A 15,702-nucleotide genomic window follows, 5' to 3' on the forward strand; every position below is an offset into this window, starting at 1 on the left:
TAAAACACTAAACAAGATAAAAAAAATTTTAATTATAAATGAAGGACTAATATATTTTAATGCTGTTGCTGCTGCTATTGATACCCAGGGTAATTTTACTGATTTTAAGAAAATGCAGGATTTGTGGAAAGACTTGGGTAAATTTAGCAACTCATTATTGAATTAACAAGAATATACAACTTTGGCTTTTTGTTTAAATGTTGTTGTATATTTTCATAGATCAATTGTAATTCATATAAACTTGTTCCTTCATTTTCTCTCTATATGTACTTCTATATGACTTTTATTACAACAGTAATGTGTCAAAGTGTCCATTCATAAATTAATTTTTATAGCCAAGTTTTTTGTAGAAAGAGACCCATGTACCAAGATGCTGCCAGAGCATGTGAGTGCACAAATCATGCTACAATTTTAAGAATTTACACACATGGAAAGCAACTTAGTTTAGAGTCGCACAAATAAAATGCACTCTGTGCAGTATAAAACTTTTATTTAAATGTTAAAATAAACTGAATAGAAAAGAACCTTAATAAACATTAAGAGGTAAGAAAACTTATTTGATCAAAATACCTCTGTCCATTCCATTGTATGCAGATGTTCTTTAATACAAAAGAATTCTTTTAAGTCCCACTAATCATTTATAGTAAGGAAACGTGTACTGTATCTGTTCTGCGATTGATACCCTCTCCTCATATTTGCATATTGCATACTTTTGGTTCATATCTGGAAAGTGAGTCAAGCATTTCAGTTTGGAAAATTTCTTTTCAACTTCAAGTCAGTGCTGGTACCAATGTGCAGAGCTTCTGACAGTAAAAGGAAAGTGAAGGATGACGGGGAGTTTCTTGCCAGGTGGAGGATGATAATTTTAAACTGATGTCACATGTAGAGTTAGATGAACTGCCATAAAAAGAAATGAAAATTTGATGCAGATTTTCAGAAATCTTGGCTCTTACAGTACATTTGGTTACAAAACAACAAAACAGTAACCCATTCATGTCAGAAATCAGCATTTGAATTTTAATATGTGAACTCTTAAGTGTCATGCTGAGTCACCAGATCACGTGCATTTTAGAGCAGTCAGTATCTGTGAACTGTGGAAAATTCTACAAAACTAGCTATAAAGAATAGTTTCATAGTTTACTGAAGTATACTAAGCTAGCAATGCATATGCTTCTTCAGACACAAGACTGCGAGAGGGGGGTCTTGGCAAAAAAACCACTGTGGATAAATAGACAAGGAACATAGTAAGCTAAAAAAATAGTTAACGGATTAATACTTATACAAGTAGAAGGGAAATTTGGATAATTTTGATTTTTTTAGAGACCAGAGTGGAACAGGAAGAGAGAGATATGGATATTTAAGTGTTGGGTAAATAATAAACAATGGTGAATTCCTCTCCACACCCCACCACCAATTTTCTTCTACTATCTCATTGTTTTGTGACAAAGGAAGAGAGAAAATCCTGGCAGCATCAATTTGTATAATAGTATTTGTTGCAGTTTTGTGGTTGATGTTTCAGTGATACATCTTCTGTGTCTTGAAAACATGGTCAAACAATGAACCTCATATTTAGTGCATTTTTTAAAAAACAAATGCTTAAATGAAGTGAAACTTGAATCTCTGCACTTGTTTCTTTTGATAGAAATTTGTTATCATGACCTAATGTTAGTGATTGTTAGTTGTTTGTTATAAACATGGTCAATTGTTCATTTTTTACAGCTTGTATTGCCAGCCATGAAGAATCACCCTCGTCAGATTGGGGTTCAGATGGCAGCTACAGCCTGTCTGTACAACTTGTCTAAGTCAGAAGTGGGACAGAAAGTTCACCCTTCCTGTCTGAAGGAAATTGTGAATCTCACACTACATGCAATGGAAAATTTCCCTACTCACCAACAGGTAGAAAATTTGTTGATAGAAAATTTCACAATACATGCCATGGAAAATTTCCCCAATCACCAACAGGTAGAGAATTAGTTGATAGACAATCACAATACAGTAGTCCTTCACTGTACTGTTCTTCATTAGAACTATACATTAATAATGTACAAAGTTATCAGTGAGGAGTCCAATATTCAGGCATAGCTGTGTAATACTTTATTTATTTGCTAAGCCACATTCTGGTAAGGTATACTTTAGCTGAAATAATATTACATGGGTCTTTAATAACCCAAGAACACACAGTAAAATTTAGTTGATTAGCAGGTTTAGAAGTAAAAGGTATCTAGTGTGATTGGATCCAGAACTGTTCTGTATTATATCTGGGACGATGTTATATTGTTCCTGTGTTATATCCTGTTATACTGCTTCTGTGTTGTCTTGGGGACCGTGTTATACTGTTCCCATATTTATATTGGGAACCATGCTTATATTGTTCCTGAATTATATTGGGGACCATGCTATACTATTCCCATCTATATATTGGGAACCATTTTATACTGTTCATGTGTCATATTGTGGACCATGCTGTTGTATTCTTGAATTACACTGTAGACCATGTTATACTGAAGCACCTTATCATGAGGGGCCACTGTACTGACAGAATACAGCTGATTTAAGTTTTCATTTTTCTATGCATTGCTATGAGGTGTGGGGTGAAGATTAACAGAAAGTCCCTCCACATTTACATTGTGAAAACTCATAGAGTCATGGCATTTGAACATCAGGAATCACCTTGTAAACCATACATCATGGTTGCACCATGTCAATTTGCCACAGTGAACATATTAACACAAGGCATGGCCAACTGTTGCATGGATTAAGAAAAACTTGAAAAATAGATCTGAAGTATAACAAAATGTTTGCATAGTAATACCTATTACCATAACTTGTTAGTTGCTGTGTTGAGAATGCATTACACTTTAGTAGTTGCTTATAATTTACCCCAAAACTGGTCAGTAAATGATATTTATGTATGCAGTATCTTTAGGCAGTTTATTTATCATGCAAACATTAAGATGTTGTCATACAGTTTTGAATTATAAAAATTTGATGAATGTGCATAAAGATGTTGATAAAATCTTAACATTAAAAACTGATGAAACTCGCATATGCTAGTCAAAGGGAAAATTAAAACCAGAATGACAAAAGTCTGATGAAAGTGTACTTTAATAGTTAAGTATTAGTAGCATGCAAGTCAGTGAGAGAGTACTGGTACTGTATATACTCATAAGTTGAGTCCAACTGCAAACTGAACAGACCCAGATCAGCCATCACATAATGCTCTGGCATATCTGGGTCTTGGTAATTTGTTAGGAGTAATTAGTAAAACAAACAACATAGACCCAGATCTGCAGGCATATTATGCAATGGCATATCAGGATCTGTTGTTTGCAGTTTGACGACTTATATGTGAGTATATATGGTAGGTTCCCAATTGTTACTGAAAACTGCACTGCATCTGTCAGCTAAAACTAAATGTTCACTATTTTTAATTAACCATTATTGAAAAAATGTAAATCAAATGTAAATAGTATAGCAAAAAGAATTTAGATTAGATGTTAAATGAGTGGGCAAGTACAGTCTCAGCATCAAGGAAAATAGAATATAAACTGGCAATTTCATTTAATGCAAAATATCAGTTTTCTTTAAAAGAGAGAGCAGCACACAACTGCCAAGAACAAAAAAATCCATTTTTTTTTATTTTTCATGATTCATGTACAAAATATATTTTCTACAAAAACCTATTAACAGTAGTGGTCATGGATGAAAAAAGTTCAATATGCATCAACTGTCGAAAATATGCCAGATTGATTGGTTGCTTTGTAAAGTGTGGTTCTCTTCATAAGCATGACCCTTTTAAGAAGTGCATCAGCAGTTTTTGTTCACTAAAGAGAAAGAAAGACGGACAGAGATGACTGAAGATGTGTGTGCAGGTTTGTTCAAGACAGACAAATACATCAGTGCATGCATTTTCACAAAAATTGCAGAGTAATCAACATAAAACAAGCCTGAATATCAGATAAAAGAAACTGTTTTGTTGCTGGAATTTGATGCTTATATTTTTTACTTAAGAAACACAAGTTAAAATTTTAATCTTGATAGAGATCCACAGTATAATAGATTAGATATCCACAGCTTTCTGTAAGTATACAAACTAAAACAACAGAGATTTAGTTAATGCTAGAGAGAATGATTTTGGATATAGAGATTTCTTCTGCAATGTGCTGAATGGTTCCATTACTAAGCTTGAAATTGATATTCTCTGTTGATCCTACATTAGCCTTGATTTTTATAGAGCATCCACTGAAACCAGTTCACACCAGAGTACATAGTGTCAAAATCAAAGATGGCACAAAGTTACACATTACACAACTATGTGAACATGTGCTATTATTGACATTGTGTACCAGCATTACTGCTGAAGGACAAAGCATGTAGCTCACAATTTCTGTGTAAATACAATGTAGTTATGTGTATCTTGTTGATGCTTTTTGAAAATATTGGTGGTTGTCACTTGAAATTGAATTGTATATTTAGAGATCAGATACTTTTCCTCTCTTTCAAATGGATAAAGGACTACGTTAGCTTTACCTTTTACATGGCCATGAAATCTGGTTTTTAAAAAACATTTTCGTGGACTGACTTACCTCAGTAATAAATTGTTACAGTATAGAAAAGAGTTTTATTTGATAATAAAGAGTTTAGTTTGGTAACTCATTGTAGGCATGCTCCAAGATCATGACGTCCTGTGGTGAATGGAAGCAGAATGCTGAAAAACGCAGTTGATATTTAAGATAGAGCACATTCATAATGATATATAGTCAAGTGGTAGTAAAGACTAATGATGACATAATATGAAAAAACTTAAGATGGGTTGTAAATGTGATCTATATTAAAAGTAAAGATACTTGTTTTTCATTGCTCTTCAGAAGATCATCCAAGGGTCACAAAACAACAGAAAGTTTTAAATTTCTTAAGCTGACTTGGAAGAAATAAAAATATGATCAGGCTTATAGATTTAATTGTTTAACTCATTTTAATTCATATACCATGTAAGCAGGAGTTCACATAGTTGAATCAAACTTTCAAAAATAATTTTAATTCAATATGTGAACAGATTGGGTCAATAAATATTTAGGTTTAAGTATTACTGATTCTACTAAAATTTTGAATTTATGACAGAAGTTGATTGGATAAGCTTTGTTTTCTGCTCCTCTAGCCCTATTATACTTGTACAAAGAGGTGAGATATATGTGACTATTAGATGCATTGGAGTAAAAATTGTTGTTGTTGTTGTTCTAGGGTTTAACACCATTTTTCAGCACAAGATAGGCTATACATGGCGGCCAGTATAACTGGTGGAGGAAGAACCCTGGAAAACCCAGAGAAGAACCACCGACCCACGAGAAGCTACTATCAGGCTTTCCCACATACCCATGTAAAAATTGTAGTAAATTATTTAGACTGAGTATTATGTGAGCTTAACTCATGATTCTAGATATACTTACCTTTGAAAACAATCAAACGTGACTTTTTTCTCGTTATGCTTCAGATCCCTTTCCCCACACCTCCCACAAATTGCAAACCTCAGTTAAAATAATATATGGTTTGGCTATGAAAGTCCATTCAGATAAGCACTGTAACAATAGGACTCTTTTATGCTTTTATTGACTGCTTTTGTATAAATTAAGGCATCCATAATGACTAAATCGACACTTCAAAACAGGTCCTGTGTTAATACAAGATGCCTGGGGTGTTAGTGGATTGGGGCATCTGCATGAAAGATGCGACTAAATGTTGGAATATTATGTCAGTAGAACCCTGTTACTGTGTTTCTGATTTAATTTGTCCATCAAAGGGCTTTGCCAAAAATGAATTTTAATGAGCAGATTGACTCAGAAGTAGTAACTGTCTTACATACAATTTGGGTGTTTGTTATCTGATAGATGCTTATTTGAACAAATACTGTAGAATTATTTGAAAATTCACTTGCACTTCCATCAGATTATAAATTGCTTTTCTTGTCCAAAACTCCATTTTCAAGTCTATATGTTTTTCTGTCCATTTACCCTCTCAATTCGACCATCTGTTTGTCCATGTATGGGCACATATATTTAACTGTTCACCCATTTCTGTACATCCTTCTGTCATTTGATTCATCTATAAGATTGTCTGCCTTTTAGTACCTTCATCCATTTGTTTACCAATTGCTTGTTCATCCAATCACTTTTTGCCTATTAAGCCATTTGTATTCATCTTGTTCTGTTCATCCTTTTTCTCTTGAAGTGGATCCATTTCATTGTCCATCTGCCTGTTCATCTGATTTTTATTCATCGATCATTTTGTTTGTCTGACAGACTAAATAACTGTGCATTTGTCTCATGAAACAGTTGACTATTTATGTCATCTTCAAAGAGTTTTGTTCAAATATGAAATCTGTTAAAAACTTGATACCCCACTGCTGTTTGTTGTTTATTTTCATATTTGCACCCCTCTACCACCCAAACATTGATTGATGGACTTGAATAAGGGTTCTTAATTTTTTTTGCTGGATGAATGGGAATTAAAAGAGAAGGCTGTGATTTGAAAAGAGTTGTTATTCTTTATCATGTACACATATACTTACCTACATAACCGGGGCTCTGACTGGCCAATTGGTCTAAAGCGCTCACCGTTATGGATCATTTCCATCTCACCTCTGTCTGCGTGGGTTCAAGTCACTGGTTCGGCCAATGTGGGCTTGTGAGAAAGCTTGCAGTAGTTTCTCATGGATCGTTGGTTCTTTCCTGGGTTCTTCCAGCATCATTTATACTGACTGCCATGTATAGCCTATCTTGTGCTGCAAAATGGCATTAAACCCTACAAAATCAACAACAACCAACGTAACCACCTACATGCACACATTGTACATATGTACAATAATTGCATATTTTGTTAATAAATATCATGATTTTCAAATGCATGTCATTTTTAAAAAAACTTCAAAAACGTTTGCTTTACATTGTAATGGTTGCTTCACATTTTGTGGAATATTCACGCTCAACACATAGGAAATAACAGCTATCAATGTACATGATTTAAAAAATGTAGCAAAGGTGAGAATAAGCAACAGATTATTTTGTTGCATTAATATTATTTTCATGAAACAGCAAATGTGTGTGTGTAAATTTGTGTAAGTGCTCCACATTGTGTGTGTGTGTCTCTCTCTCTCTCTCTGAAAGAGGAGGTTTTATTGTTCTGATGAAAACGAGTGTTATTGCATTAATGTTTCCTTAAAATAATTTACTTCCACATAATATATATCCATTCAAATCATCCTACCCTACCCTTACAGTATGTACCCATATTTTCCAATAGTAAAGAATTAACAGCATTACTAATGAAGATGTTTGATGTGAATGGGTCTGATATGAAAGTGAAGAAACAGTACCATTACTTTTTCTGTAGCAGTAGCTTCAATATCTGTTAGTAATCTATAAGTAGAAAAACTAATTACACTACATTACTAAAATAAATCTTTCATATAAGATGATTAATTTCATGAAGAAACAATTCCAGTGATACTAATGAGAACTGTTGGCACCTGATGCAACAAGCTTTACAGTGAATGAGAAAATGTTAAAGAAAATTTTAAAATAATATGATTAATAAAAAAAACATGTCAGTGTTGAAAAACATACACAGAAAAGAGTGTTTGTGTGTGTGTTTTTTTAAATTGAGCCTTAACAATTTTTCAGTCATATTGCTATGATGTCTACAGCATGGCAGTTTATAGCAATGTCTAGCACTGGGGTATCATGCCACAGACATGTAGCATGATGTCCCACCCAGTCCCATTATCCTGACACCAGGCCAACTGTTAGTATCATTTTTTTAAGTCTTTGGTATGACTCGGCCAGGCTTCGAACCAGTGACTTCCCACATCAGAAGCAGATGCTCTAACCAATAGGTCACCAGAGTGGTCACACACAGAAAAGAGAATATAAACTTCTTCTTCCTGCACATCGATGTATACAATAATAGTACAGACAGAATGTGTCACTCGTGACGTTGAAGCATATCATTTGATGTTTGCTGTATTTGACGTCATTGTCATTTTGCATTAAAAACAGAAGAGACTAATACCCACAAAGAAAAACAAACCTGTTCTATGAGATACTCATATAGTAGATACAGTAAATAAATATCATTAAAATTAGATGTGGAACAACTTTAGTCAAAAGTGGACCTAGTCATTTAATGTCTTGGAGAAAAGCAGAAAGCTGTTCTGATGATTAAGTGCACGCGCTAGTTAGATTACTTTTAAAAGCTTAAAATTCTTAGAGGTATCCATGATAACCACTTTCCTCTGATCATGATGTAAAATTGGTAAGGTACATTATTTCTGTTAAATTTGGAATACACACCATACATTTTTGTCTTGTCAACGTTAATGGAAAGCAAGTTACTTTTTCCAGCAGTAGCTTCATAAACTGCATCATTTTGTTAAGATATTGGTTCAAGTTTTTTTCTTCAATTTATTATCTGATAGTTCCTTAACCCCAAAATAGATTCTCATTATACTTGGTGTGACTTTTTATGACTCTAAGTCTATTCATTCTGCAAATGCTGCTATCCCTCTAAAACACCGCTCCTGTGGCCTACTCGTTAGAGCATCCACCTCTAAGAGCTTGAATTTAAGGTCAGTCATAGAAAACGTGGTATGGTTTGTGTTTTTCACTAGTTTGTGTTCTCTAAACCACTTGATGGATTGTTTCTTACTTGGGATGAATCATTATGAGTTAAGACAGTTGATTTATTGATTTAAGCGCGCTTTGATGACCGATCAACCCCTAAGCAGGCCAGCTAGGGTCACCTCAGTCTGTCCTAGCAAAAGCAATTTACCAGTAGTTGCCATTGTCTTGGCATGATAATGTGTTGAAAATGCCATTAAAAATCAACCTAACAACTGACAAAAATTCTGCGAAGTGTTCAAGTTTTTAACCTTATTTTCAAGGTCAAAGGTTGTACAGCAATGTATTTAATGATGGGCTTGATATGCAGGCTGAGGCATATCAGATACTATGTTGTCAGGCCTACATTAGGGAAATGTTGTTATTATGTCTGGTAGAGATTGTGACATTCTTATTAACATTAGATTTTGATACTTTAACAAGTTAGAATAATGAAATAAGGACAACATTTGCTTTAGATATCATATTGTTATTTGGTTATAGTGATATTTGGAGGTTTGTTTTTATTGTTATTATTATTATTTTTATATTTAAAGAGTTTTTTGTATGTAATTAATTTTCAAGCTTTCCATTGTCCCAAAATGGGCAAATGCACTAAGTGTGTTATTCCTAAGTTGCTTTTACCATTTCTACTCATAGCTGCATACAGGCCTGTAATAGGTAATGTTACCAAATGTGCTTTTCATATGCACTTTGTTTGCATTTCATTTTCATTCATTCCATTCCTGATAGTATTCAGTGGAAAGAATATTGCTTTGATATCCTGTCTTATTTGTGTGCTTAAATATAACAGAAAATGCATGAAATTCAAAAGAAATGATTGAGTTTATGATGCAACTGCAACTGCTGTAAATGCAAAAGTATTCTTGCTGAATATTTTATTTCTTATTTTAATAAATTTTGTTAGATAAAAATTGTGCTGTACAATCTATAGGTAATGATGTCTTCATTGCAATGGCATTTGCTAGAACAATTTCATGGCTTGTAAGTAGTTAAAAATTGAACATTTTTTGTAAAGAATAAAGAATTTGATTATACATTGTCATACAGAATGGTTTTCAGCCATGCTAGTCTATTGGGAATCTAAAATACAGATAAATAGATTTTAAATCTATTCATGAAATGCAAATATTTCATTTTGTTTTTGTTTATAGTTAATTTCTGTGTTTTACATTCATGTTCTCCTTCATATTGCAATAATGATCATTTCATTGGTAGTTGTTCTGCATTTCATTTGCATTTATTTTGCATTTGGTTCAGATCCAAGTTTTATGTCACTGGTAACATTGCCCAGTTAGGTTCTGTAGCTACCACTGATTTACAGTTAGTTACACAGTTATACATGGGTACTAAATACACCATGCCCTAGTTTATTATGTGCGCGTTTCTGAGGGAATTCAGAAAATTAAGCTCGGGATGTCGTCCCTGCAGGACATTGAGAAAACATGGGATGTTGGGGGAGGGAAAGAGCTATTCAGTGGCTGAATTCTCATGTTATAATCACATTAGGAATAATTATCAATAGATAAATTTTTCTGATAAAGTTGTTCACTTTCTTGTGTAATTACCTTTATTTAGATTCCCAGCCCCCCGAAAGATGATTAACAACATTATTCCAAGATGTTTTAAAAACCATCACATACTGTTGTTGATTCACAACAAAACAAGATTCCTTTTCTTAAAAACCAGTTTATTTTGTTAAACAACTTTCAGTGATCAAACTTGTTTTTTTACATTCATAAAATAGAGATGCTTTGATTTCATTGGTAGTAATATGGAAGCTTTTCATTCTTTGAAAAAAAATCGCTGAGTGCCAGTTCAGGAATTTTAAGTTAACAAAAATCTCAGGAACTCTCTTTTCCATAATGATTTTTATTTATCATGTACTGATTTTGTTTGGTTGCTTTCTTATCTTTGCTCACATGTCAGTGAGTAGGCTGATTGAAGGTAGTTTAATTATATTACTTACACAATAAAATATTTATAACTGTTCAATTGATCATTTGAAATGAGTTGACCTGACAAATCATCGTGACTGTTAGCTCATGCAAGTAGGATGTGCATGCATGTAAACTTCTCTTTTATTTTGCCCACTTTATTTGAATTCATAAAAGGACGTAATTAATATGATAATGCAAATGCTGTCTTCTTGTAAATGAGTGTAGGAGTACAACAAACACTTCTGCAAGTCGGAGATCAAACAAGGTGATTTTTAATTAGTTTGTTACAGATATGCTTGTGGACATAGATGTGCTAAAAGAATGACATTATTCCTGTTTGGATACAAAAAGGCATATTACATATAAGATAATTGCACTGAAACTAAATTCAAAGACAGAAATAAGGCACAAATTTTACTTGACAAAACTTACTTTATTGGTATTTATTTATTAAATTGTTGTAGGCATTAATAACATTTTTGTTGATAAACATTTCATCAAATATTATTTCCAGTGTACTGAGGATGTTGTTAAGAAAGAAAATTGAACAAAAAATTTATGAATGTTTATTAAAAGTTGCAAATTTCATGATACTTAAGCACCATTTTTGATGATAATCAATATAGGCTTCATTTACCAATTTATATTGCGATTTACTTCACATTAAACAAATAGGTAATAATTTTGTGAATATTTTCCAGTTAAAAAAAATGGGATTGATGACTTCACAGCATTATAAGCTGGTTCATGAGTTATCAAGGAAACGGTATATATAGCTTGGCTTATGTTGCATTATGCTGTTAGACTGTGGTTGATATTGAGTTTGCATCATGCTGAGAATCCTTATGGGGAGAGTAAAATATGCAAAGTAATTAACAAAGTTGTCAAATTCACTGCAGTTTTGCATGTGTTTTTGAGTGGTGTCGGTGTTAATAGTTACATTGCCAAAATTACACCATATGTCACTGAACTTCACTTGGTAACACTGTACACCAGCATGAGTTTAACATGACCAGTTCACCTTTAAGCTACTGTATTTATCAATGGATATACCATTCCCTTTTCAGCTTCAGAAGAATGCATTGCTGACCCTGTGCAGTGATAGGATTCTACAAGATGTGGTAAGTTCCCATTATGTGATCCAACAGGCAAAACACGAGTTAAGTTCTTTTGAATAGTTTATAAAGAGTTATTTCCTTTTTGTTAGATACAGTTTACCATTTTCTCTTTTCAGACAATGTAGACTAGTTAATAATTTCAAGAATTAACTTTCAACTGACATGCAAACATGACATCATTTTGCTTGTAATACCATAATGAAGATTACAAATGTCTCTCTAAATATCTGAACATAAACTTGCTTTGTCAAAGAGCAAACTTTATGATTTTGTTTCATTGTCAGTTACAACAAGAAGTAACTCGTTTAGTGATTGGCATGTGGTCTGTAAAATGCATTCTGTGAGGACTGTTATGAAAGGATGAAACACGGTATGACCAAGAAACTGGTAAATAAAAATGGATTAGAGCTATTTTTAGTGTGCCTAACCATAAGGCCAAGTGGGCTTATGATATAGCCCAGTTGTCTGTCAACAGTTACTAATAGTAAAATTATAAATATCCTTTAAAGAACTTCTCAAAAACTGCTTGACAGAATTTACCAATTTTGACAGAAAGTACCCTGCAATAGAGGTCTTGCATCCCTGTGTACATGATCCTTGGCTGCTGTCAAATGTAGCCGCTAGTGATGAAAAATGAGAAAAACCTTATAAATGATCTGATCTCAGAAACTGCTTAGCAGATTTTGACCAAATTTGACAAAGCATCATGGCATAACGGCATTTCAGATTTGAAGAAAGCAATGTCAGTCCTCCATTAGATATACATACCATCAGTAAAAATTAGAAAACATTTTAAATGAATTCTCAAAAATTGCTCATAGAGAAACTATAGTATAAATGTGTCAGTCTGCCTTAACCGATTCAGCCCCGATCTCGTCTGTAGGCGTGATGAGGCTGTACCCTATTTCCGAGCTCTGCAGCATCAAGATCATTTAAGATACACCAATGTGGGTGGTAATACAAAAAAAGCAGACAGATATAGCTCTAAAATGATACCAAATAATCTGGAAGTTCTAGTTGCACTACAAAATACAGGGGGAAAAACCTCATTTTTTGGACCCGGTTTTTTTCCCACCCAAAATTCGCTTGTGGTCGGAATGCGATTTTGTCTCCGGATTTTAGACCTTTTGGCCTCAGATGTAAGGCAGACCAGTCTTAACTGCACAAAGACAGGTGATCCTTTGCAAAAACTAGGATAAGGTGGGCATTTGGAATAAAGAGCGGTTTCCATACGAAAATGATGGGTCCATTATGCAAAAAACAAAAAACTCCAACTTTTACCTTTCTGCTCATGCGCAAGCATAATAACCAATGGAAAATGATGTTTCTATTACAACTAGGCATTCATCTCATGGAACATCAGTTGAAAGCCGATGTATTACAATGTATTCAGAAATAGCCCCCCAAATGTCTTTCCTATGCACATTTCAGGCGAAAACGACAAAAACCTCTGGGGCCGAATGAGTTAAGCAGAGTCTGTTTCTAAAAATAGACAAATTTTGTTTTTAAAAAAATTTTTTTTCTCAAACATTGATGAACAGAATTTGGTTAAGTTTGACAGAAAATATTCTTTTGTAAACCCTTTAAATTTGTACATAGGTTTAATTGTGGGTCAGTGGTTCCAATCATCATATCACCCTGAATTGTCTACCTTGCTGTGTCTTTTGGCAAGGCACTTTACTTGCTGCTGTATGATATAACCTTTAGAGTATTGCTGTACCATAAATTCCAAAATTAGATTATATAACTTGTACAAATGATACCAGTCTGCCATTAGATACGGCCACTGTTATTGGGAATAGAAAAAAAAAATGAATCTGACTTTGCCCTTCAGTTACTTTATTTTGACAGGGGCAATTGTATTCTTTTCAAGAGACCCTATGCTCGGGGATCTCAGTAACAAATACATTAGCAGAAGATGTTGGAAAAGTTGCAAGTGGGGAGTGGGTTGAGCAAGAGGCAAAACTTCTCTCTGGTTGTTCTTGGGGTCAGTGCCACTGAAGGAAGTTAAGGAGGTCTTGCTTTTCCCCCTCATAAACTGAAATGGTGTTGGTGTATCAACAAGTGAAGGCATCTTGTTCTGGCCATGTACATGATGGGTTCACTTATTCATGAAAAAAAGCTACAACATTAAGAGACTGAACTTGATTGAGATCATGCATGTTAAAAAGCAAGTCCCATATTTTCCCTTGTAGGCCTAATTATGAAATTGCACTAAGAAATGTATTCAGAAGACTTTGGCTTCTTGTCAAACTACTTTAACTAAAATACACAGCAACAAAAATGTGCATGAGACTTTTCAGACTTTTATGTCTGATGCACAGATGTGCATAAGGGAAGCACTGCATTTATAGCATGTTAAAGAATACATTAGAAGTTATTGTTAATTATTCTGTGTTTTATGATGTTAATTATTCAGTGTTTTATAATGCTAATTATATGTTTTGTGATGTTAATTATTCTGTTTTATGATGTTAATTTTAATACACAAATGAATATTCGTCTCAGTTTATTAAGAAAAATGGTTAAAATTGGTATCTGAATTGTGGCCTAATTAATTTAAACATCACTAGTTTCTAATGTTCTAATGTGCTGGTGGCCTGGATTGTGACAGTGTGCTAACAGTCTTTTGGTGTGTCATAATCATGTAATTCAGCAATGTCCTTGTCTGAATTCACTATAATTATTAATGTTCCAGTCCAAGAATATTTTATTTCGGTGAATAATAGCTTGAATAAATAAATCCTTCCAAATGAAAAATGGGACACAACAATATGATTGATTCTGCTTCAGAGGTTAAGGCAAGAATGAGTAATTTTGAGATAAACAAGATTATGTACACTCTACTTAACAGTTGTCTCAATTACCATATTCTGAAAATACTGGCACTTAATGGAATTTACCATTCTAGAAGATTCTGAGTTCAGAATCAAAACTGTATCTTTAAACTCAAATTCGGGTAAAGATGTTTCCGTTAATAATGATCTGAATATTTAATCCACAATCATAGAGAACATTTTAGCCTTGTATTATGTTGTTTGTTAAAGAAATGTCCCTGGTCATCTATACAGTGAACTTGATTTTGGACAAAGTCAGGTACAAAATACAAATGTATATAACATTTAATCATTAAGAAAAGCCAACAAATAATACAAATTAAGCATACATAGCAACAGTTTTATGGTTCTCTTTGATGTATATTGAATCAATTGTCAGGCAAGTTCTTTCATTAATGCCAAATTTTAAAAAGCAAGCATCTTCTAGGCATAGAACTATCAGTATCAGACAGAAGAAGATGCTATTCTTAATTGGTTTGATGGTCTCCAGTGCAATTGGCGATGTATTGTAAAATGTTTAAGATAAACTTTTTCAAAATTTTGGAATTTTAGGCAGCAATTCATGTAAAATAAAATGCAGGCTTCCGGCTTATGTTGACAACCTTTGCATATTCAAGCCAGTAGATTACTTGGTCATAGGAGATGGTCAGTGTGAATTTATTGATATGCTTTTTATTGTACAGATGTTTGACCGTTATCGTTGTGCTAAGCTGGTAATGGAGTGTCTATGTACCTTTGATGATCCTTCAATGAACAGGATGTCTGTGGCTATATGTTCAATTCTTGCAGCTAAGGTAAGCAACACCTACCATATATGCGGACCTTCAAATCAATGCAGATTATAAGTCAAATTTGCAAATTTTGTAAATTTTCCATTCTTCATCCATATAAGTCAGTGCTGAGTATAAGACATATCCAGATCAAAACCTCAGCCGTGTCTTTTGACTATAGTTCATTCAAGACTGCATCACAAATTTTATTCTTTCTGTAAATCTTCAAGGTCAGCATCATTTAATGTAGCTGAAGGTACCTAATTCATTTTCATGTAAATTATTTGAATTGAATTAGGTAATTTTAACTTCATTTAATGACAGTGACCTGAAAATTTACTGAGTTACAGATAGGATAAAATTCA

The 15,702-nt window shown here is 33.5% G+C and overlaps 1 protein-coding gene across 1 annotated transcript in view; it reads left to right on the plus strand.

Annotated features, from left to right (window-relative positions):
* Positions 1–15,702, plus strand: part of LOC149807265 (protein zyg-11 homolog B-like) — a 72,708-nt gene that overhangs the window by 12,054 nt on the left and 44,952 nt on the right. Inside the window, exons 5-7 of the mRNA XM_089964194.1 lie at positions 1,720–1,896; positions 11,680–11,733; positions 15,251–15,361. Coding sequence (XP_089820320.1) covers positions 1,720–1,896; positions 11,680–11,733; positions 15,251–15,361 — 342 coding nt within the window. The remainder of the gene's footprint in view (positions 1–1,719; positions 1,897–11,679; positions 11,734–15,250; positions 15,362–15,702) is intronic.

This window comes from Sinohyriopsis cumingii, chromosome 1, assembly GCF_028554795.1.
Source record: "Sinohyriopsis cumingii isolate HCF-2022 chromosome 1, ASM2855479v2, whole genome shotgun sequence".
In the NCBI taxonomy this organism is placed as follows: Eukaryota; Metazoa; Mollusca; class Bivalvia; order Unionida; family Unionidae; genus Sinohyriopsis; species Sinohyriopsis cumingii.